Here is a 23888-nt window from a genome sequence, read left to right on the forward strand (position 1 = left end):
GGAGACAGGGCTGCTGGGACAGGATTGGGGGTGGGGCTGACCACTTTGCCTGGGCTGCCCGTGGCTACTGAAGTTGGCTGCCCGGGATGTGCCTCGTCTTTGCAGCTGTGCTGATGGGAGGACGGACACGGTCACCGTATCCGCGGTGCTTCTATTGTGCCTTTTATCCCGTACAGAAATGCCTTTAACTCATGGCTGCCCCGCAGCCACCTCTGGGGAGGAGCAGGGCCCTTTTGAACAGGATGCAGCGAGGAAGATACAGCGAGCACCCAGTTATTTCTCTGCCCCACGTCGTCCGTTCGTGCAGCACCCCTCCAGGGTGGCTCTCCAGCAGTGCCGAGGCCTCTGCCCCCAACTGCAGGCCGGGAGAGCCGGGGTGCTCGGGGCCTTAGAGACACAGCCTCCAAAGTTGGGCACCCGAAACTGGGGTCAGTTTTGCAAAATTTGGCCCTTCACCTCTCTGTGCCTCCGTTTTCCATTGGGTAAAAGGAGGCTGCTGGGTCTGCTGTGAGCACCAGCAGGGCTTGGAAGATAACTGGCCTACCCATTTTTATGCAAAAGGAGAAACTGAGGCACGGTGACTTACCCAAGGTCACATGGGGAGTCAGTGGCAGAGCCAGGGACAGAATCCCAGTGGAACCTGCAGGGGGTATTTGGGGAGGCAGCATGTCACACCCTAGCCTGGCCTTAGGCCAGGGCCCTGAGCCGAAACACTCCTCGGAAAGGTACAAGGGGACCGGGCTCCAGTTTTTCAGTCAGCGAGTGCCCCTGGCCCTGGGCTCAGCCCTGCCTCCTCCATCCCCACTCGCTGCACCCGAGGAAGAGTTTTCCTTGGCGGGCTCCCCTCCCCCCCCTCACACATCGGGCCCTGCTGCGTGAATTCAGCCTGGCCTGGCTGCAGCAGGGCCTCAGAAGCCAACCCCGCCCCCTTCACCAGGCTCTGGGGCAGAGAACCGGGCCTCGGCCCCCCCCCCCGCTCTGCACGGGGGGCTGGACCACAATATAGTCTAGCCTCCCAACTCCCGTTCAGTTCAATGGGGTTCATGTGGCGAAAGCTCCCCGGCAGCCCCTGCTCTTTAAGGGCTTCAGCCCCGGGGTTCCTGGCTCCGGCTCCCAGCCTCGGCCACCCCCAGAGGGGGGCCCTCTCCCCTGCATAGCGGCTCCAGGATCCCAGCAGAGCGGGGGGCACAGGGGGCCCTCTCCCCCACATAGCAGCTCCAGGATCCCAGCAGAGCGGGGGGCACAGGGGGCCCTCTCCCCCACATAGCAGCTCCAGGATCCCAGCAGAGCGGGGGGCACAGGGGGCCCTCTCCCCCACATAGCAGCTCCAGGATCCCAGCAGAGCAGGGGGTGGGGAAGGCTGAGCCAGGCATTCCAAGCGGCGCTGGGACGGATTAAATTCTTGTGTGTGAAAAGAGCCAGCCAAGGCTGCTCCGTCCTCTGGCGGGGGAGGGGAGCAGGGAGCAGCTCCAGGGAGCGAGGGGAACCCCCAGCCGTAACTGTGGCGCCCCTCACTGTGCTTTCAGAGAGGAATTAACCCTCCCGCGCCCTGTGCTGGCGGAGGAGTTACTCACAGGGGCTAAGGGACTTGGCCAAGGTCACTCCGCCAGGCAGTAGCGGCCGTGCCAATCTTGCCCAGCCTTGATTGTAATCCCACTCGCCGGCGGCTCCGTTGGGCCAGCCTGGCACCGCCCTGTGATGAAGTCAGCTGTGCCTCGGGGAGAGCCCGTGCGGGGACCACAGGCAGCAGAGCCTGGGATAAAAAGCACGCCAGGGTCTGTCTGCCTCCAGCATCCTCCGTGCACAATTGCCTTTGCACTTTCGTCGACGGGAGCTCAGCGCCCCACAGGATCGGGGACCCAGGCCCATTGTAAGTGTTGGAGATAGGGCCTTGCGAACAGGTTTTGCTGCAAGACCCCCGTGGGCCTGTACACAGCACTCAGACCCCGAAACACAGCAACTCTGTCAGCATAAAGACTGTGCCCAATATAGGCTTGAGGGCCGGTCTAACAGCGAACCCCCACGGGCAGGGGCCGGAGAGGGTCACTGGGCCTTGCACACTCACCGGACGTGGCTGTCAGAGCAGCGGGGGCAGCACATCCCAGGGCAGGGAGGTCTCCCCTGAGATCGCCCTGGCCCCAACTGCTCAGATCTAGGGACCATAGGCAAGAGTATCCCAGCCCATCTCATGGCTGGAGCCACACACGGGGAGAGGCCTCTCCTGGGGAGATTCATAGATTTTAAGGTCAGAAGGGACCATCATGATCATCTAAATGGGGGCTCCGATACCCTGGGGATGGGTGCGACATAAGAGCCGTGGACAGAGCTCACAAGAAACTGGACAGTCCACTTGTGTCTCATCCAAGTAGCTGCTAGGACCAGGCCAGGGCCATCCCTTCCCCAGCTGCTGAGACACTCCCCGCCCGGAGGGTTAGAAAGCAGAGCCCAGGAGACACAGGGAGCCTTGACATATTCTATTTATTAAAGCAACTCCGCGAGGACCTCCTGGCAGTAAGTCCCTATTGTTTCTAGTTCCTTTTTAATAAGCAGATCCCACAGGACCCAACTCTCTTCTCCGTACAACGCGGGATTCATTTACAACCCAGGCTCCGGTTTCACAAAAGTATTAAAAACAGAGACAGAATTGCCCTTAAAGACACGTCAGCAGAAATAAAGAGGTGGCACTGGATTGCGGGAGCCGGCGGGAAAACCAGCGAGGGCGCTGGGACTGGAACGGGGCTTTGCTCCCAGCCCCCCCTCAGACATTGCTGCCGGCTGGGTTGTATACACCATATGGTAGATTGCTTTCGAGAGTCAGCTCCTTTCCTCGGCTCCCCCAGCTCAAAGCTCGCACTTGCCTTTCACACTGGTATGTTAGCCAGCAAAGGCAGCTCCCACAGAGGCGATGTCCACCTTGTTTGGGCTAATTTCCTGGGACCTGTCGGCTACTCTATATGCTGTGCAGTGCGCGGATTGTATCTGCCCTGCCATCGCCCCTCTGCTGGGCGGCCTGGGACCTGCTCAAGCATCTTTGGCCATGTCACCCCCTAGAGGCTGCAGCCTCCGGAGCGCACGAGCGCCGATGCTCAGCCTGCTAACCTGGATTCTCCTTTAGCTCAGGGGGCGCTAGGGTGACCAGACAGCAAGTGTGAAAAATCGGGACGGGGGTGGGGGTAATAGGCACCTATATAAGACAAAGCCCCGAATATCGGGACTGTCCCTATAAAATCAGGACATCTGGTCACCCTAGGGGGCGCGTTCTCCAGGGGTGGAGCAGAAGGCTGGCATTCTAAGCCCAGCGCTGACCTGTTACGAGCTACTTTCTCTTCTGAAGTTATCGCCCTGTGCGCTGACTCATCGCGGTCACACACAAAGTCTTTGGGTCCCACCAGCAATCTGCCTGGAGAGAGAGATGGAGGTTTCCTTGGCAGCACCTCACCCTTCGTGGTGGAAGACGTTTACTGAGATGGTTTCAGAGCAAACGCTGGTTTCTGGGAAGACCTGCCCAGGGATTTGAACCAGGGGCCCCAGCCTCTGGAATCTGCAGTGAAAGGAGAACGGCCCATCGTGCCAGCTCCACCCCTGCTGGAACCTCATCGACATCCATGGCTGAATCGGGCTCAGCACAGATAACACCGCCCAGGCCTCCAGCCGCTATCGATGGCAAGGCTGGCTAAGCCTGCCGGATGCTCATCAGTGCTGCGTTAGCTGGATGGGGCTAATTATTCGCCGCTTCGCACTACGGAAGGGGGCAGAAATTTAGTGGAAACCCACCGCCAGCACCACTCGAATTCTCCGCTGTGGTACGTGCAATGAACACCCTTCCACCAGAACCTCTCCTCTGCATTCAACGGAGAGGTCTGCAGCCTAGCAGGACAGGAGCCCTCGGCTCACAGCGGCTGCTTGACCCCGGGTGAAAGAGGGAGCAGACCGCTTACATTTTGATAGTGCTTCCCTGCCATCGCAGGACATTCCCACTGGTCTCAGCTTCCTTATCTGACCTCACTAACTAAAGGGGCCAGGCCCTCCCGGTCAGGATCTCACGGGACATGCTGCTGGGCAGTACTTTCTTGCATCTTTATTCAGCCATCACCGGGGCCAACGAGCTGCGCTGCCCCCTCCACCCGCCCTGGTCAGGCAGTCAGCTGTGAGCGTTGCAAAGGCAAGAAAGATGTGGTGGGAGGGATGAGGGGAGACAGACCCTGGTGCCTAGAGAGACCCATGGAGTTCCAGGCTGTCCCATGAGCTGCTCCCTCTTCCCAGCGTTCTGTTGCAATCTCCGAAAAAGAAAATCACCTCCACTCTGCCTTTTGCTACCATGCCATTTAATATCAGTGGGGTGAAACCTTTCTACCCCCTTCCTACCCCCCTGAGGCTCTTTCCCTCTTAGCGACATTTGGTGACAATTCTTTGCCTCTGCTGGATCAACGGGCCAGGTCTGAGTGCTGAGCTTGAATCAGAACGTGGAGCAGCGAGATGATCATAGAAACATAGAATGGTAGGACTGGAAGGGACCTCGCAAGGTCTTCTAGTCCAGCCCCCTGCACGCAGGGCAGGACCAAGCACCATGATTCAGGCTATACTGTGCAGAGGTTTCAGTTGGGACAAGCTGTGCTATGATGCAGCAGGAGTCAAAGGGCAGCTGAGGGAAACAGGACAAGAAGGAGGAGAGACACTTCCCTGAAGGCCTTCACTGAAGTCTTCAAGATCACCCTGCTGGGCACGTGGTCTTCACAGCACTGCCCATTTCAAATAAACACTAGGTGACTAGGCTGTAGCTCATTAAGCAGGAGACCAGTAGAGTAGGTAGTTTCTGAAGCAGTTTGGGCAGGTCTGGTCCCCAGGAAGAAGACACGTGGTCTTGTTAAAAGAGGTGGCAGGGTGTGGGAGGAGGAACCGGTCCATGATCTCAATGCAAGCAGCAAAATGCACCTGTGCTCAGCCAAGCATGGTGCTCTTTGTAAAGAGGTGACCCGCGTGGGGAGGTGCAGGCCGCCTTATTCTAGCCGTGGAAGAGGATGTGTGTAGCCAGCGCGGTTGTAGCCTCCAGCTCTGTAAATGTGTCTCTGCAAATGGGGCCATCTCAGAAGAACACAAAAACTCCATAGAAAAAAACCCAGAAGTACAGGCCCCGCCCCCATGTAAGCACAAATGCCTTCTCTTTGTAAACAGGTGGGATTTGTCAAAAGCATCTTCATGCAGGGGTAGCCTTTCCAAACCTGCCGTGTGGCCAGGTGGTCTCTATCAGCGAAGGGCTGTGTGGGACTCAGAGAAGAAGGAATGTTGAGGAAGCCAGGAGAAGACAATCAGAAAAAGTTTCTATAATTTCCTTCGCCCGGCAAATCAAAAGTCAATCCCGTGGAAACACTAGCAGATCTTCAATGTGACAAAGGGACCCCAAGGCACTTGCTTCTTTGGCAGCTGAGGAGCTTCAGCCTGTAATTCAGCAATTACTCCAGTTCTGTCGGCTGTGCAGGACGGCTCAGTGGCCCATCAAACAACCAAAGCTCCTGGAGGGCGGGCGTGTTTTAGCACTGAGCAAGGGTCCTGGTTTCCTTCCATCCCTGTAACTGATGGGTTTGGAGGACCAAAGGCCAAGGAGGTGGCGCAAGTGGTTGCAGATGCCGTCCGAGCACTCGCTTCTCAGGACAGGGGTTTGCAGTGCAGCGATTTCATTTTAGTGGCCATCTGAATGGCTGACCAAGAAGTGGAAGCCATTCATCCCCAAGTGACCTACGTACCCAGGTCCCGAGAACATGATGGGACCAGGGACTCCTTGGGGTCACATCAAAGGGGAGGGGAAACCATCTAATGACATATCAGGGTTACCCCTCCCCCCCAAAAAATGTGATCCAAGACAATCTACGTATTAGTGCAAACGTGGTTTATTATTATCGAGAACAGCCTTGGTTTCGTGGCATCCAGCTGTCCAATCGCACCTTCACTGGAAGGATGCAAGGCTTGGGGAGTGGGGTTGGGGCATGCTGGGTACAATGGAGGCAGGATGTCCCTTGCCGTGTCCTGGGACAGACAGCTGGGAAGCATCTGGAGAGAGAAGGGCTGTACATACTAGCTTCACTGGGAGCAGAGGGACAAGGGCAGGATCGTCTCCGGGTTCTAAGGCACCCTCCCCCACCCCAAGCGGCCACCAAGCCCAGCTGCACACTTTGGTTTCTGGAGTCCTCTTCACAAAAGGATGCAGGGCTTTTTAGGTTTCACTGGGGCAGGGTTGAGGACGGCTCGCACGGCCTCCGTGAAGACCTCCTTGATGCCTTCCTGGTTGAGGGCGGAGCACTCCATGTACTTGACGGCGTGGATCTGCTTGGAGAGGTTGACCCCCTGCTGGGTGGTGACGGGCATCTGGTTCTGCTCCTTTAGCTTCTTTATGGTGTCGGGGTTGTTTCTCAGATCCTTCTTGGTGCCCACGAGGAGGATGGGCACGTTGGGGCAGTGGTGGCAGACCTCCGGGTACCACTTGTGTTTCACATTCTCGTAGGAGGACGGGCTGGCTATGGAGAAGCAGATGATGAAGACGTTAGTCTGGGGGTAGGAAAGCGTCCGGAGCCGGTCGTACTCCTCCTGGCCTGCCGTGTCCCACAGATTTAAGTTAATAGTCCTGCCGTCCACTGTGTTCTGGGCGCTGTAGTTGTCGAAGACGGTGGGGATGTACTCCTTGGGGAAGGCGTTGGTGGTGTAGCAGATCAAGAGGCAGGTCTTCCCCACCGCCCCATCACCCACCACCACGCACTTTATGCTCTGCATCCCGGCTCACGTTCCCTGGGCTCCACTTCAGCAACCTGGAGGGGGAGGAGACAGAGTCAATGAGAGCGTGCTCGGTGCAGGACGTGCTGGGGACGAGCTCTGGCCTGCGCTACGCCCGGGGGCTCCGGGTAGGTGATCACAAGGGCCCCTTCCGGCCTCAAGAATCTGGGATGGGTGGAAGACAAGTAAGTGTAGCTGCCATTTCACCAGCCTCCTGCTCCCACCCAGGGTCCTCCACTTAGACCTACAATCCCAGCAATGTAGGGCTGGAACGTCATCTCGTCTGCCCCCCCGCACTGAGGCATGACCAAGTCGGGGGTGACAGAAGCTCCCTAAAAGTGTGTGTGTGGGGGCCCAGCCACCGGCATCCGAAACGTGACCCTGCCCCCTCCGCGCCGCCCCTGCCCTCCCACGAAGCCTCTTCCCCCTGAGCCCCAGCGCCACCCCTTCTCCCTGAGCCCACACCCTCATACTGCCCCTTCTCCCCGAGCCCCTGCCCCCACGCCGCCCCTTCTCCCCAAGCCCCCACCCCTGCACCACCCCTTGTCCCTGAGCCCCACCTTCGCACCGTCTCTTCCCTCAAGGCCCCGCCCCCCACTCACTCCTCTCCATCCTTTCTCCCCATGTCTTGCCCTTACGGCTGGTATGTCCATCCCCCGCCCCCCCGGTTCCGGCGCCCCAGCCCCACTTCTCTCCAGCACACATCGCTTCCATCCATTGGCAGCCCCAAGCGTCCTGAGCCTCACTCCATTCACACCAGGGCCAGCTTAGGCCCTATCTGCACCAGCAGCTGGCGTCTCCAGAGGCCATGTGTTTGCTAGGACAGGAGGCCTCCAGGGAAAGCCCTGCTGGTGACTGAGTCAGGACTGAACCAGCACTCTGATACCACGGGGAGGGGCACACAGACAGGGGCTGGGGCTTAGAGGAGACACACAACTGACGTCACTGATTTGTGTTGCGGGAGTGCCTAGGTGTGCCCAGTCAGGAGCCATGGCCCCATCGTGCGAGGCGCTGCATAGACAGATGGTCTCTTTCCCCAGAGAGCTTGTAATCTAAGTCTCAGACAGGTGACAATAGGTGGGGTATTACATCAAACAGCTGGAAAGAGCAGAAGATAACAAAAGACAATGCCGGATGTCCTGTACGTTCATGACCAGTAATAACTGTGTTAGTGCTGCTTATTTGGCCAAATCCCAATGCCTGTGATTGCATTCGGCCTCCCTTACATTCTCTGTGCAGTTTCACTTAAATATAGGATCTGCTTCCCTTCCTGCCTGGAAGAGCTGTTGTGTGGGGCAGTGCACTGCTAAGCAGCTGCCACGTTCCACCCTAGAAGTGGCTGCATTACAGCGATGGGCAAATATCCGTCCTCATCCTCAAAGGAAACCTGCACAGCACTTTCAGAAGAAGAGCCTGGGAGCTTAAACTCTGCTAGACACGGAAACTCATGGCCTGAGCAGAGACACTGGATATGTGGCTTATTACAAGGATCTGTAACCCGCTCACCCCCTCTTTTTGTGCTGTGACTGCAGAGGTGATAACGGGCCACTCTACCTTGAATGGGCCCTTCCAATATGTGCTAACTACTTATGCTAATCAACGCCATTCCACCTTGCATTTAGCTGGGATGCTGGGAGTCCCTTTCCCAGCCCTGAAGAAAATAATAATATATACCTATCTCCTACAACTGGAAGGGACCCTGCAAAGTCATTGAGTCCAGCCCCCTGCCTTCACTAGCAGGACCAAGTACTGATTTTGCCCCAGAACCCCAAGTGGCCCCCTCAAGGATTGAACTCACAACCCTGGGTTTAGCAGGCCAATGCTCAAACCACTGAGCTATCCCTCTCCCTCTCCCTCTCCCTGAGCTAGCCTGTGTGGCTGGAAAGCTAGCACTGGCATAACCACTTGGGGGGGAGGGATAGTTCAGTGGTTTGAGCATTGGCCTGCTAAACCCACGGTTGTGAGTTCAACCCTTGAGGGGGCCATTTAGGGAACTGGGGTAAAAATCTGTCTGAGGATTAGTCCTGCTTTGAGCAGGTTGGACTAGATACCTCCTGAGGTCCCATCTAACCCTGATATTAAAAAAAAAAAAAAATTAAACACTTTCCCCTCCATAGATCTCAAAGCACTTTACAAAAGTCTCATTAGCCCTGTTTGGCATGGTCAACGTTACAGGAGGCGGGAGCGGGAGCTCCAGGAACAGAGCCCACAACGCCCAGCCCTGCCCCCTAGACACGCGGTATTATCACTAGGCACGCTCAGAAGCTGTAGCTAGTGCCGATAAGATTCTGGCCAGGGGCGGAAGGGAGATAATCGCCTACTGCCATCACATGCCACTGGGAATGATAGTGAGAAGACAGATGCCCATTCATCAGGCGGTGGCAGAGCACGGGGGCCCGGCCAGGAAGCGTCACGAGCAGATCTGGAGGAGGCTGATAGGCGGCTGGCCCAGCACAGGCTCCAATCTCCTCGCTGTTAGAAGGTGGGAAAGGTTCGGCAGCAAGTGCTTGCTCTGGCCTGTTGCTCAGCCTCGCGGCCCATTTTCCAGGCTACGATCTCGTGGGATCGTTCAAGTTACCAAGGGTCCAAGGCTCCGATGGAAGATGTCCAAGGAAAACGCGGGGGGCGGTGTGTCGGAGAACTGGCAGGGGGCGCTCTTCCCTCCAGTCAGTACTAAGCCGGTGCCCCCTTTCAGAGATGTAAGGCCAAGCGTCCTGATTGCAGAGGGCCCTTTATGCAAGGACAGGGTTGTGAACCCTGCATTCTGCCTCTCCAAATACCCCGTTCTGCTGCCCTTGGGTATATTATTCTGCTCCACCCCGTCCTGAACTGCGACCTGGTTTTCCTGTGCACTGCGGCTGTGTTCCACCCCAGAGGTGACTGCACCTTGGTGACAGGAGTAAAGGCTCCCATGGTGATTGCTTGTAACTTTGTAGGCGGCTTGTTAGACAGGAGTTCCTGTGTGAACTGCGCCCCCTCCGCTCACGTGCCACTTCCTCCCATCACCCCCCTACAGCCGTGCTCCCATCACGCCTCCCCCCCCCGCCCTATTTTGCTTATAGACATTTATCTGCAACTGCTTTGAAAAATACCCATTTCAAGACTGAGGCCTGGGGGCAGGGCAGGGGGGGGACAGGCAATCTGGCGGTGTAGGGGAGACAGCTGGGGGGCCATGGGAGTGAATTGCTGTGCAGAGAGCTAGAGGTGGGCTGGATCTGCATGGAGGGGGGGATAGCTAGTGAGGTCAGTAACTCCCTGCGCTGTAACACACATCGAAACACCTGGGGAAAACCGGGCTCCTTCTCAGGCAGGAAGGGGGAGGGATAGCTTGGTGGTTTGAGCATTCCCCTGCTAAACCCAGGGTTGTGAGTTCAATCCTTGAGGGGGCCACTTAGGGATCTGGAGCAAAATCAGTACTTGGTCCTGCTAGTGAAAGCAGGGAGCTGGACTCGATGACCTTTTCAGGGTCCCTTCTAGCTCTAGGAGATAGGTATATCTCAGTCAAGTCGGCTGGAATGCTTTTCCAGCAAAGCCACGGCGTATTCACCCCGGTCGCATGCTACATCACAACCCCCATGCACTCCTCACCTCCGCAGCAAGCTCCAGCCCACAAACAGCCGGGGCGCACCCAGCCAGCGCCTCCCAACCCCACTCGCCTGCACCGCTTCACGCCTTCCCTTAGGAACGCCACGGCGCAGACCTGGGGGCAGGAGCAACCAGGGGGCTTTGGCGCATGAGCCGGTTGGCTTGCAGTGGGACTGGCGTTCCCAAGTGACCTCCCTCCCCGAAACGGCCCCCGGACAGCTGCGTAGGGTCCAGCGTGCTGCGTGGTGGGGCGCAGCCGGGAGGCATGGGACGCGTGCTGTCCCCAGCGTCTACCCTGCGAACTGTAATCCCTGCACTGCCCTCTGTGGCCAGCAGGGATGGGATCCAGGAACCAGTCCCTTCCCTGGGGCACCTCCCTCCCGCTCCCTGCAGCACATCTTAGGACATTGCAGGGACAACTCCCCTCCCCGCTCCCTTTTCTAGGCCCCACGTTCCCAACGATCTGCCACTCACTCAGCGTCCCCCTTCCAAAGGGGAAAGCTGGGCATACTCGGTGTCCCCACTCCACCCCACCCCGGCCCTGCACCCAGCACATCGCGGCTATTGACAGCATTGGGTACCCAGGGGCACCCGCTCCCTGCAAGGCACCTGCAGGCTACCCTATATACTTGTGTATAGCCCAATTTGTGCCTAAGCCGGGTTGCCTCTTTTCCCCTCAGCGCTGCCCCCCCCGCTGTGGCCTGCTCCCCGGCCTCCTGGCCTGGCCCTCCAGTTCTCTGCCCCCAACAGCCTGGCCAGGCCAGAAACCCTCAGCTGGTTCATCTGTCCTGCTGCCTCGCCCCCCAGCATCTGCCCGCTCCGTGTATTCCACCACTTCCACCGCAGCTTCCCCGCTTCCTGGCGTTTGGCGGCCTGGTTGATCGCCCGCCACGCGCTGCCATGAGGGAGCCACTGAGCCAGGGATGCCCACCTGGGGCCTGCACCCAGACTGAGCGCAGCAGGGACGTCGCCTGGGATGCCGCCCCACAGTCAGGATTCCTAGGAGAGAGGAGTGGCTTGCACAGCTGCCTGGGTGCCAGGATCTCCTGTGTGACCCCAGACAAGTCCCCACTTCCCTGGGCCTCAGTTTCCCCATCAGCAAAGTGAGGCTGAATTGCTGCCCGGGGCTGTGGAGGGCGCCTTGGCTCTGAGAGGGCTCAGGCCGGCTGCTGGGTGGGTTAAGACCCAGGGAGCCAGGAGGGAGAATTTGCTGGGTTGGGAGCCTGAGACAGCAGAGGATGGGGACCCAGTGGTTAGCGCCTGGCAATCAGAAGAGCTGGGGTCGATTCCTGGCTCTGTCGCCGACTCCCTGTGTGATGTGGGCAAGCCGCTTCATCGACTCGTTCCCCGTCAGCACGATGGGGGTAACAGTCCGGCCCAGCCTCCCAGCAGTGCAACAGGCCCAGATAAGCACCACAGAACAGACTTGTGTGTAAATATGGACAAGTCCCTTCCCTGCTGTGTGCCTCAGTTTTCACATCTGTAAAACGGGGGTGATCCTGTACCTGCCTCACAGGGGGTTGTGAGGTTTAACCCATTAATGGCTTTGGGATCTCTGGGGAGAAGGGCACAGCAAGATCACGCCAAGGGGTAGCAAGGAGTAGCGCCCCCCCCCCCAATACTTCCCATTACCCCTTCCACTACCCCAATACCCCACCTGGTATTATTTATGTAACCAACATTATTTATCCTCGTTGAATAAAGTACGTGTATAAAGCAAAACCCTCGCTCCCCCAGGAACGGGCTTCGCTGCCCTGAATTAATGATTCCAGCGTCGCCCTGAGCAGGATGCGGATTAGGTTTAATCACCAGCGGGACTGCAAAGGGACGAGTCGATTGGGAAACGTGACCCAGGAGCATGGTAAGAGCCAGGGCGTAGCTGCCACAGTGAACTTCCAACTGCCCCCAGGCCGATGGGACAGACAAGAGGGGAGCAGCCTCTCGGGGGCAGGCAGCCGGCAACACGCAGACCCAGGCCTGGGGACAGAACGACCCTGCACTGGGGCCATCGGCGAGGCGCAAATCCAGGCCCGCAGGACTACGGGCAGGGTTCTCCGATTGAGCCAAAGAGGTCTCTGGTAGCAGTAGTAGGCTCTTAACCTCTTATTTGAACAAAGGCCCCGTGTTCTCTCAGGGAGGACTACAGGGACAAGAACAGAGGCATGTCAGAGTGGGAGTCTGGGGCTTTAATCTGACCCACAGCCCAGCTGGACTCCACCAACACTCCCTGTGGGTCAGATTAAAACCCCAGACCCCAATCAACCCTGGAGCCAGCCCCCAGTTTTGCCAATGGCGCCGCTCTCTGTAATGGGCCAAACTGAAATCCCAGCTCCTCACAGCCCTGCGGTTCAGAGTGCTTGGACCCTGACCTGCCTCGGCCTGACACCCAGTCTCCCTGCACCCACTGCTGGAAGAGACGGCTGGGATGGTAGGGAAACAGAGCCGCTGTGGAAGACATTGAGGGATAGCAGAGACAAATTTAGCTTCCAAGTGTGGGGGGAAAAGCCAGGATCTAAACACCCAGGAACCAGACTCCCTTCTTCCCTCCCCTCCTGGCCATAGGCTTCCGTCCACCAAGCTAGATCTGTGACAGAACCAACCATCCCTGGGGTTCAGAAAGGAGCATCAAGGGAGAAAAGGCTCTGCCTTTTAGCAAACCACACTTGGATTCCCCATCTGTTTGTGAGGGACCTTGAGAGACAAGTACAGTTCCCTGCTCCTTTCTTCCCTGCTGTTACCAGGCTGGGGCTGTCTGGTTTCCGGGAAAGAGGACGTGATGCTGGAAGGTTTGTTCTGACCTGGAGGACAGAGCCAGGATGTTGGGGTAGCACTAGCTAGCACCACCATGGATCATGGATCTCAAGCTCCTCTGAACAAAGCATGCTGGGAAAGGGGCGGAGTCAGGGGCCTTTATAAGGCAGGCTCCGATACCGCTCAGGGGTGATGCTGTCTCATGGAGCGAAAACCCAGAGTGTCTGTGAGCAGGGGCGCTTGGACAAAGTCTATTGGCTGGGCTGGAGAAGACTTTAGCGCCCTGAGCTCTATGGAAGTGACTGTGCTGGTCGGTCTGGTGAACATCCTGGCCTTTAAGTTGCTGCTTTTTCTCTGTTCCCCCTTGTCCCACTGCTGTGGTGCGTAGGGGATCTGGGCTCACTGTCAGATCAGGCCTTTAAACAGCTCTCTTGATTCTCACCACATTTACTGTGTGTATTGCGACAGCACTGGGAGTCCCAGCCGTGGGTCAGGACCCTGTTCCGCGAGGTGCTGGACAAACATGGAACCGGACAAGAGAGTCCCTGCCCCCAAATGCTGACAAGCTCACTTTGTTTCTCTCAATTGCTGCACGCCTCTGCTCTCCCTGGCTCTGATCGGGAACGGATGCTCTCAGGGCACCTCGACGTCAGGAAGTCCCCTGTGAAAGCCCGTTCTTGCAACATTTCTAGGTCGCCACGCTTTGGGGAAGAGCCTGGCTTTGGGAAGCCTTTTGAGGGCTGCCCATTTCTAGCTCGGACCTGGGTTGAACCCTGAAACCTCAAAGTCTGGATCCTACGAACTGGAGCCTGGGACCACAGCAGCTGCCATGCTGGGGCAGACCAAGAGTCCATCTAATCCAGCATCATGCATCCCCCAGCTGCGTCAGGGGAGGGTGAAAGAAATGCTGCAGCAGGCAGAGGTGGGATAACATGCCCCCAGAGGAAGCTTCCTTTTAATCCCCAGTTGAGTCCGTCTTCCTTTGAACCCTGCTAACCTCTTGGCCTTAGTGATATCTTGTGGCAATGAGTTCCACTGGCTATTTGTACATTATGTCAAGTATCAGGGGGTAGCTGGGTTAGTCTGTATCCACAAAAACAACAAGGAGTCCGGTGGCACCTTAAAGACTAACAGATTTATTTGGACCGCTGAAGAAGTGAGGTTTTTACCCACGAAAGCTTATGCCCAAATAAATCCATTAGTCTTTAAGGTGCCACCGGACTCCTTGTTGTATTTGTACATTGTGTGTTGTCCTTTTATCAACGTTCATTTTGTCCCTTTTCCATTTCATTGACTGTCCCCTTCTCATCCTGTTAAGAGACTGGGAACATCTATTCACCTTATCTCCCTTTTCTATCAATTCATAATTTTGTATTCCTTCATTATGTCTACTGTTGTTCCAAATTTCTTCATTGGAACACTTTTTGATTAAAAATGGCTTTTTGATCAATGGAACTTTGGAAGAATTTCCTTTGGGTTGAAATTTTCTCTGTGGGGTGGGTGGGTGTGGAGTGCCCTTTCTTTCTTCACCAAAACCAAGAACATTTGGGATCTCAGTAGAAAAATTGAGGTTTTGGTTTCCAAAAACCTACATTTTGTGCTGAGAAGGTTTTGTTTTTCATTGTCAGACTGAGACCCTTTAGTGAACAACTATGCGGGGGAATAATTTTGTGACACTTGCTGTGAATTTTTTTTGACCAGCTCTAATTCTGTCTTCTCACTAAAATAAACAGCCCTACACTTTTCAGTCTCTTCACATGGCAGCATGTCTGAGTGACTGGCCCCTTAAGGGAGATGGGCCAGTCCCATCTGTGTCATAATCAGCTGCTTCTCAGCCTGGGGCAGGGGAGAAAGGGGTCACCTGGGCATCATGAAAGGGCTGAGATAGATCCGCTGGGGGTATGGAACCAAAGGGAGTGGGGAGGCTGGCTGGCTCCCATGGAAGGCCACAAGCCAGGAGGCCAAGTCCTCCAGGGGACCAGCCTGAGGACCAGTGCGCTATACCGGGGCAGGGGACAGACTCAAAGGTAGCCCTGAAAGGGGCCCAGAGGGATGCCCGAAGAGAAGCCCCGGAAGGGCGGAAGAACCTTTTGTTTGTTTGGACCTGGGTCACCCCAGAAGGGGCTACGTCCATTTATGACTTGGCTGGAGGGCTAAGCCGCATCTCCAGCACAGACCTGTGTGCAGCTCGCCGAGGAAACCCACCTCGGGGGAGGGACACTGAGGCAGGGAGTTCCAGCGGTGCCACGCTGGAGCAGAAGGGGGCGATACGGGGCGGCCACGCCCATAGATTCATAGATTCAAGGACTGGAAGGGACCTCGAGAGGTCATCGAGTCCAGTCCCCTGCCCGCATGGCAGGACCAAATACTGTCTAGACCATCCCTGATAGACATTTATCTAACCTACTCTTAAATATCTCCAGATGGAGATTCCACAACCTCCCAAACACAAGCACTCTCCCTAGAAGTCTAATGCTTCTAGTCGCCTGTCTCCAAATCGCCCTGTTCCTGCGACACCCTGCGAGACAGGGCGCCTGGAGGTGAACACAGTACAGGGCGCGGGGCTGGGGGTGAAACTGACACATCCGCGCAAGCTCTGCAAGTGAAAACTCCAGCGTACAGTGAAAGCAGGAAACGCAGAGCGGGCCCAGCCCAGCCCCATCTCCCAGTCTGGGAGAGGATTTCTCAAGGCCCTTTGCCACCATCCCGACGTGGGATTGTTCACCCAGCTAGGGCTGGGGGAGCAGATATCTCACGGGGAGGGGAGCCGGCCGGCCGGCACGGTGGGGCACTGCAGGGAGAGCGCGCCGCCTGTGTGATCGGCGGCAGGAAGCAGAGTGGCTGGGCCGGTTGTGGGGAGGCGGCGCGGCAGGCTTGTGGGGCTGAGTGAAGCAGGTGGGGCGGGGGAGGGGAAGGCCAATTTCCCTTGACGCACAGAGCGGATTTAAAAATACACTCCCGCCGAACGCGCTTCATGTGCAACGGCAGGCAGGCCGCAGCCCCGTCATGGCAGCAGCCCAGCCAGGCTGCACAGCCGGGCCAGGCCTGGACGGACCACGGCAGCCGGGCACCAGAGACTCCCAGCCAGCCGGCTCCAAGGCCGGACAGAACGGGAGGAAGGGTGGCCTTGTGCTGGAGCCCCTAGGCTGGGATCAGGAGAACTGGGTTCAGTTCCTGCCTGGGCCACACAGGCCCGGTGCCCCTAGGCAAATGGCTTGTACTCTCCCAGGTCCCCTTCTGTGGAATGGGAATAATGACGCCTCATAGGGAGGTGGAGGCCAAATCCAGGAGCTGCGAGGAGCACAGGGAAGGGTTTCATGTTAACAGACACTGATCCAGGTGGAAACTGCAGTGAAGGCCCTGGGGGAGCCAGAAGGTAGAAGGGACCTCGAGAGGGCCAGGCCCCTGCACTCATGGCAGGACTAAAGGCTGGTCTACACTATGCAGTTAGGTCGAGGTCAGGCAACTGACGTCAGCCTGATTATGTCAGTGTCTACACTACAGCCTTCCTCCCGCCGATGGAAGTGCCCTACTACGCCAACATCATAACTCCACCTCCACGAGAGGCGTCGGACGTATGCTGGTGTCGTTAGGGCGACGCAGTGTCCGTGTAGACACTGCATCCCTCACACTGGCTGTTGGCTGGCTTGTCAATTTCACGGCAGGTCAACTTACGTTTCCAGTGTAGACATACCCTAAGTATTGTCTAGACCACCCCTGACAGGTGTTTGTCTAACCTGCTCTTAAAAATCCCCAGTGATGGAGATTCCACAACCTCCCTAGGCAATTTATTCCAGTGCTTAACCACCCTGACAGTCAGGAAGTTTTTCCTAATGTCCAACCTAAACCTCCCTTGCTGCAATTTAAGCCCATTGCTTCTTGTCCTGTCCTCAGAGGTTAAGGAGAACAATTCTTCTCCCTCCTTCTTGTAACAACCTTCTATCTATTTTGTGGGGACCCTCACAAAGTGACCAAGGACGAGTAGGAGGGTGAAGAGACCCCAGGGGAGTGGGCATTGGCGGTCCCTCTTCCCACTTTGCTCTGCTGGGACCCACTCAGGAGATCTGCCGCGCTGCGTGGCGCTAACGCAGCACTGCCATCAGCTCCCAGTGAAGTCACTGGGACTTTTCCACTGAGTCTGAGGGGGTGAAATGAGGCCCTCTTTGAACAGACGTGATCAGATGGTTAATCAGGAGCTGACCCGGGCTCGCTGATAGAATCATAGACTATCAGGGTCGGAAGGGACCTCAGGAGGTCATCTAGTCCAACCCCCTGCTCAAAGCAGGACCAATCTCCAAGACAGATTTTTGCTCCAGATCCCTAAGTGGCCCCCTCAAGGATTGAACTCACAACCCTGGATTTAGCAGGCCAACGCTCAAACCACTGAGCTATCCCTCCCCGCAAAGAAAGTCCCAGATCTGGGAAGGCACCGCGGGTGTCGAGTGTTGCATAGTGTGCAATCTGCTGCCTTTCATCAATGTCCAGATGATTTGCATGACACTGATTTGCATAACACTAGCTATTTGCATAGTGGGAAATCATCCTCCTATGCATGCCGCCTTGCGAAGTTCCAGCTCCATTAATGGACTTTCCAAATGGCCCTTCGCTTGGGCTGTCCCACAGCCCCTACAGGCATCTGGCTGGCAAGTCTCGTTTCCCAGAGTGCAGTGTCAACCCAGTAGCAACCTGATCAGTGTCCATCACACCTGGACTGTGCTTCCTCCCTGCAGGGCGCCAGCTTGTCCTGGCTGCATTCCTGAGGCCCTCGGAGTAGCAGCCTTGTGCACCACAGCTCAGTGTCCTGACTGGACTTCCTCTGTCTTGGGATACAATCCCCCCCCAGGCCGTCCCCTTTTGGTGTGGGACAGCTGCAGCCAGCAAAGCCTCCATGGCACACGGGTGTGGGAGGAGCTGGCGAGCCCTGCACGAGCCCCCAGCCCGTAACCCACCCGGAGAGGGCGGGACAGGATTAGAGGGAGTTCACATCCCTAATTTGACCTGATCATTGTGAGAACTCCAAGGTCTGCCCCACCAGATCAGCCCTAGCGAGCTTCCAGGAAGAAAAGCACCATTCCCTTGCTAAGGAAAAATAAGTCTTGAGGTAGGACCCACAGAGCACAGCCAGCAAAGGACGCCAGAGGTCACTTACCAATCCTGAGCTAACCTGAGCACCCCGAATGCTATGAAAGCCACAGAGAGCTGCAGCTGGCCAGTGAGCGTTCAGCACCCTTGCATCAGGCCCCTTGCTAGCGACCTAACTTGCCGCACCAGGTGTGAAAGGTTTGGCCTTTCCCCCTGCCTCAGTTTCCCCAAATGGGGATTACGATACGCACCCACATTGGCTTCCGTGGCTGTAATGAGGGAATGCTTGCACAGTGCTCTGAACAGGCAAACCACTAAGCGTCGGAACAAAGTCATGGCCAGCTGGGACATCCTATGCGGCACAGTACGGCTGCTTCATGGGGATAGGGGAGTTGGTCTTTGGTATCTATACAGCCCCCAGCTCTGTAATATCCCAGTGTCTCCTAAATGTTTGAAAACAGACATAAAACTACCCATCTCTCCTCCTTCCCAGCCTGCAGGTGAAATAGCGAGGGGGGGGAAGAGGGTAAAGGACAGACAGACGTGAGACACAAGGGCCTACTGTGGGAAAGCTAAATTAGAGAGAGGCGTTTCAGAGCCTCCTGGTCCAAACCCACAGGTCTCTTTCACCCGAGCTAAAGGAGAGTCTGGTAGCAGTGGAGGGGCCAGGCCACAGCTGTGCAGCCCTGTTTCCAGCCAGCAGAGGGCAGTGGCATTCACTCACTAGCCAGTGCATGACAGTATCATTCCCCGTTTTACAAGTGGGGAAACCGAGGCACGGAGGTGGGGAAGTGACTTGCCCAAGGTCACCCCGTGAGCCTGTGACAGAGCTGGGAACTGAACCCAGGAGAAGGTGTTGCCGTGCTTAGATCATAGTCCCACCCTGCTGCTCTCATTGAATCAATGGTACCCGGGAGTCTGTCCCTGGGGCGAGATCAGGGAGGGCCAAGGGCAGCTCATGCAGCTGCGTACAGAGCGCCGGGTCCCGGGCCGCCTCTTGTCCTCGCTCTCCTCTCCCCGGAGGTCTTGTGAGGTCACCGGAACCAGGTGACCTGGTGGCTTGGGTTCTGCTCCGCCTAGCCCCTCCCAGCCAGGGGAACTGCTGGAGATGCAGGGCCGGTGGGGGGGAGCAGCTGGCAGGCAGGGAGCAGCTGGCCCTCCCACAAATGGAATCAAAGACCAGCCATGTGAATCCCTGTCACAGCCCAGCTCCCAGCCAAACGCTCGCTTCCTCTGCAGGTGACGTTCGGGGGCACGGTGCCCCCTCTCCCGCCCCACACACCGTGGGTGGAGCTGGGGGCACTCACATGGGGGTGGGGGTTATTATAGCCACGGAACAGATAGCTCATCTGACCTGCCCAAAGTCACAGAACGAGTTGGTGGCCGTGGCAGGACTAGGCCCCAGGTGCCCTGCTCTGGCCACTAGACAACGCTGCCTCTCAATCTGAGCCAGACAGAGGCGAGAAGGCCCGATGGCTGCAACAAAACCTTTCCGGAAGGAGCTGGCGGGCCAGAAGTAGGTAATACAGAGCCTGGGGTTACCGCTGGAGCGGGCGAAGGGGGGATAAGGCAGGTGTGTGCCATCTCGGTGCCCCGCAATGAATTCAATAAGCAGAGCAAAACACCCCTTTGTCTTGGTCCACATACAAAGCTGCACAGAGCTGAGCTAAGCCGCTGTAGAATCACGCCTCTAACTCCACCAGTGCCGCTTGGTGTGCACCAGAAAACTCTACCGCGGGGCACTGGGCCCCAATATTAGAAGCTGCCAGTAAGATCCCAGGCGCCCTGCATCTTCCCTTCCCAGCTGCAACACGAGGCAGTTTGTGCCGTAACCAGCAGTTTGGTATAATTTCTGCTCTGCCCCCTACTGCTTCCAGAAAGCCCAGCAGGCCACTTGCTGCACTGCAACCAACGGAAGCAGCCCCGCTGCTGCTGCACAGGACGAGGCGCTGGGCCAGCCTCAGAGACGCTCCCTCTGATCAGCAGGGCGGATGCAGGAGCCCTGCCAAGAGGCTGCTGAGGGAAGTGGGAGGAGGTGGTGCTGGGGAGGAAGGGCAGGGAAATGGGAGTGGATAAGCTGATCTGGGCGGGAGAGGGGCCTGCCAAGCTTTGAAACTCTGGAAATGTGCAAACCACAGTCACCCCGCCTTGCCTCAGTTTCCCCACCTAGATAATGGTGATGGCGCCTAGCTCACAGAGCTAGCTCATTTGCTCTGCGCTCCTTGGACAGAAGGGGCTTGAGGAACACTGTTTTTCCGGGAGCGGTGCCCATCACCATGGTATCTGAGTGGTACTGAGTACTATTGCTGGGTACGCGGGCAGAGACATTCACCGGTGGAGCCCCCACGCCCCATGTGATGGGAGGAAGGTCCATGTTGCTGTCACCGTTTTACAGAGAGGGAGTGGAGGCCCGGAAGAGATTAAGGACCTGCTCCAAAGCCCAATGGGCTACACAGACTCCCACTGACTTCACCAGGCGCAGGATCCAGCCATATGAGAGAGGGCTTGTGCCGGGACTGAAGCCAGGAGTCCCGATTCTGCCCCCACCTGGAGGCAGCGTGATCCCGTTAGCGGGCAGGTTAGAGAACGCACCAGAGAGGTTTTCTAACCCGGGGGCTGTCTGGCCCTGGCACAGGGGCAGGCCAGCTGAACTGTCTTCCCCTCGCCTTCGCTGAGTCACTCTGATGGGAACGGCGCTGGGAATGAACCACTGGAGGGGGGATAAACCAGCTCTGGGGGACACCCGCGTGGGAAAACATGAGGCTGTCCATACGGGCAGCCAGAGCATGGTGCTCCGGCAGATCACCCAGCAGAGCTTTCTTCTGTTGGGGGGGGGGAGGGCAGCCGCTCTGGGCTGCCAGGACACGGGAGGGGGGGCTCTTATGAGACTACCCCACTCTGAATTCGCCAGCCCCTCTCCCGGCGCAGCTCTGCACAACTCTGCTCTGCTGGGGCGAGCCATTCACTGGGAACGGGAGAGGACAGCAGCATCTGTTCGCGGGCATTATCACACCCTGCGCGGAGAGGCGGCCGCATTTTCTAGGGGGGTTGGGAAAGGCTGGGACAGCTTTGCAGAGTTGGCCTCAGGGTGGTGTCAACATACACACAATATAGTCTAACCCCCACATAGAGATCCAGGTGCTTACCCCACGTCCATCACCGTGGTGTCTGGGCCCCTGCCCTGCAAAGTGCTAGGCCCTGATCCTGTCCAGGCGACTTGATTGCAAGAGCAGGGCCTAACACTTTATGATCCCAAAGGGCTCCACAGACCTCGATTAAAGTCTCAGGCTCACTATCTCCATCCGGCAGAGGGGGAAACTGAGGCATCGGGGCAAAGTGGGTTGCCCAAGATTACACAGCTAGTCACTGGCAGGGCTGAGGCTATAGCCCAAGGTTCCTGACTACCCGCCAGGCTGGCGGCTGTTCCCTGGAAGGCTCCTTCCTGCCCGAGAGCTGGCTATTGTCGTCCATTTCCTAACTCCAGCAGAGAAAAAAACCACTCCGCCGTCATGCAAACGCTTTCTAGGCAGAAACAATTCTGCTTCTGTGGCCCGTATTTCCTAGGGCGGCTCTTCCTATTTGCATTCAAATCTTGGTTTCTGATCTGCTCAAGTATCGATTCCCTGTCCAAAGGCAGATGCCTTTGTTGGCTGCTATTGACAGACCAAAGCTAACGCAGGGAGCCAGAGACCAAGCCGGCAGCTCTAAATCTCATGTGGCTTCTTGAAGGCTGTGCAGGCTGGCTATGACAACAGCCCTGCCCGTCCCTAGACGTTCTCCCAGAGCCGCCTCTGGGCCTGGCGGTTCCGGGCCCCGGCACCTCTGGGCCTGGCGGTTCCGGGCCCCGGCACCTCTGGGCTTGTTGCATCGTTATGAATGTAAAAACACAACCGTTCTGGGATGGCCCCCAGCCAGGCCCCCTCTCTCTGCCTCCCCTGACTCTACCGCAGGAAGAGGAGAGCAGTAAGCTGCACCGGCCCTGAATGAGGATCCGTCACAAGGAGGGGTCTGTTCTCCCTGCCTGACACTGGAAAGAGCAGCTGGGCAGATTTCATTTCCCAAGGCCCGGCCTCTGCCTTTCAGCACGTTAACCCTCAATCCTGGCAAAGAAACAAGGGCACTTGGACGTTCTAGGAACTAGACTCGAACTTCCCCAGAACCCCGCTGGTTTCTGTAGGTATAATCCATCAGATCATAGACGGCGGGCTTGGAAAAGTCCTACTAAGCCAGTGAAAGCTCATCACCCAGCTATGTTCTCTGGGCTTCGGGCAAACCCAGCTCCGAATGCCTCTAGCGTCAAGGCTTCCATCCCATCCCCTGGACGCTATTCCGCAGCTGAACAGATCTCAGTACCAGGCAGATCTCAGTTCAGCCTCAATTTTCCTCTGTTCAGTTCAGCCTCAGCCCATTCCCTCGGGGCCCCCTCCACACCTCCATTCCCTGCTCTGGACTGAGCCCACAAGGTGTCCTGAGTGATTGCCATGGGGCCTGTCGGCACGGAGCCTCCCTCGCTAGGAGCAATTGAACAGCTGCCAAGCCAGATCAGACTCATCGTCCCATCGGGCTGGTGTCCTGTCACTGGCAGGGGCTGGGACCAGACCCAGACTCAGTGGACCCTCTTGCAATAACATGCCTGGTGGGGAAGCTTCTTCCTGACCCCGCCGGCTGATGCTTTACTTCTGCCCTGATGCAGCGCAGTCCCAGCTCGCTGAGGGTGGGCTCCATCTCAGGGCCAGGAGGTGACTGGAGCCCACTCGAGTTGGGACCCTCAAGAATTCACTCATCTTTTCAACCTGAGGGCCGCTATATTCTCCCTTCCACCCACTTCCCTCTCTTCTAGGTAGCATAACCCCACCTTGCACCCCAGAGCCAAGGCCAGTAGTGACTGGCTAATCAGCCATTGGATCACCCCTCTGCAGCCAGGGTACGCATGCATCCCCACGGGAGCATCGCCAGCATGCTGGGAAGGGGAGAAACTCAAGGCCACTTTGAAATCGAGAGCACGCTGTATAGCAGCGCAGAGAATGGTCCAGTGCTAAGGACACCAGCCTGGGACATGGGAGACCTGCCATTGACTCTGCATGTGCCCTTGGGTGAGTCCCTTAGCCTTGCTGTGCCTCAGTTCCCCTTCTGTACCACAGGGCTAACGGCCCTGCCCCGCCTCAGGGGTGGATTGAGGATAAATATATCACAGATTGCGAGATTCTCCTCTGCTACCGTGCTGGGGCCAGCTAAGTCCCTTCGCTCTACATGGCTCATGGGAAGTTACCATACTTCTGGTGATGCCTCACATCCACACGCCACACTCGTAATGCGCTCACGATGCATCAGGGCTGGGAGGGTGAGAGAGCTGAGAAACCGACTGGCCCAGGGAGTCCAATCCCCTTGGCCTGTGCAGAAGCAGCCCCCCAAAACAGAAGATTGGTGTCTCTGTGAGCTGGGTGGGTGGGTCTCAGTCTGTCCAAGGCACTGGTAAGACCGTATCAGGAATGCTGCACTCAGCGCTGGTCACCCGTGTTGAAGAAAGAAGAATTCGGGCTGGAACAGGTGCAGAGAAGGGCTGCTCGGACGGGCAGGACAACGGAGGGCCTGGCTTAGGAGGAGACAGAGAGCTTGGCTGGTTTAGCCTGGCGAAAGGCAGGCTGAGCGGGGATCGGATTGCTCTGTAAATACACCCCAGGGTGAACCCCAGGGAAGGAGACGAGCTA

The 23888-nt window shown here is 57.2% G+C and overlaps 1 protein-coding gene across 1 annotated transcript in view; it reads right to left on the reverse strand.

Annotated features, from left to right (window-relative positions):
• Positions 1-2461: 2461 nt before the first annotated feature.
• Positions 2462-23888, reverse strand: part of RHOG (ras homolog family member G) — a 31224-nt gene continuing 9797 nt past the window's right edge. The window contains exon 2 of the mRNA XM_065423455.1: positions 2462-6797. Coding sequence (XP_065279527.1) covers positions 6187-6762 — 576 coding nt within the window. The 5' untranslated portion in view covers positions 6763-6797 and the 3' untranslated portion in view covers positions 2462-6186. The remainder of the gene's footprint in view (positions 6798-23888) is intronic.

Source organism: Emys orbicularis, chromosome 1 (genome assembly GCF_028017835.1).
Source record: "Emys orbicularis isolate rEmyOrb1 chromosome 1, rEmyOrb1.hap1, whole genome shotgun sequence".
Lineage (NCBI taxonomy): Eukaryota > Metazoa > Chordata > Testudines > Emydidae > Emys > Emys orbicularis.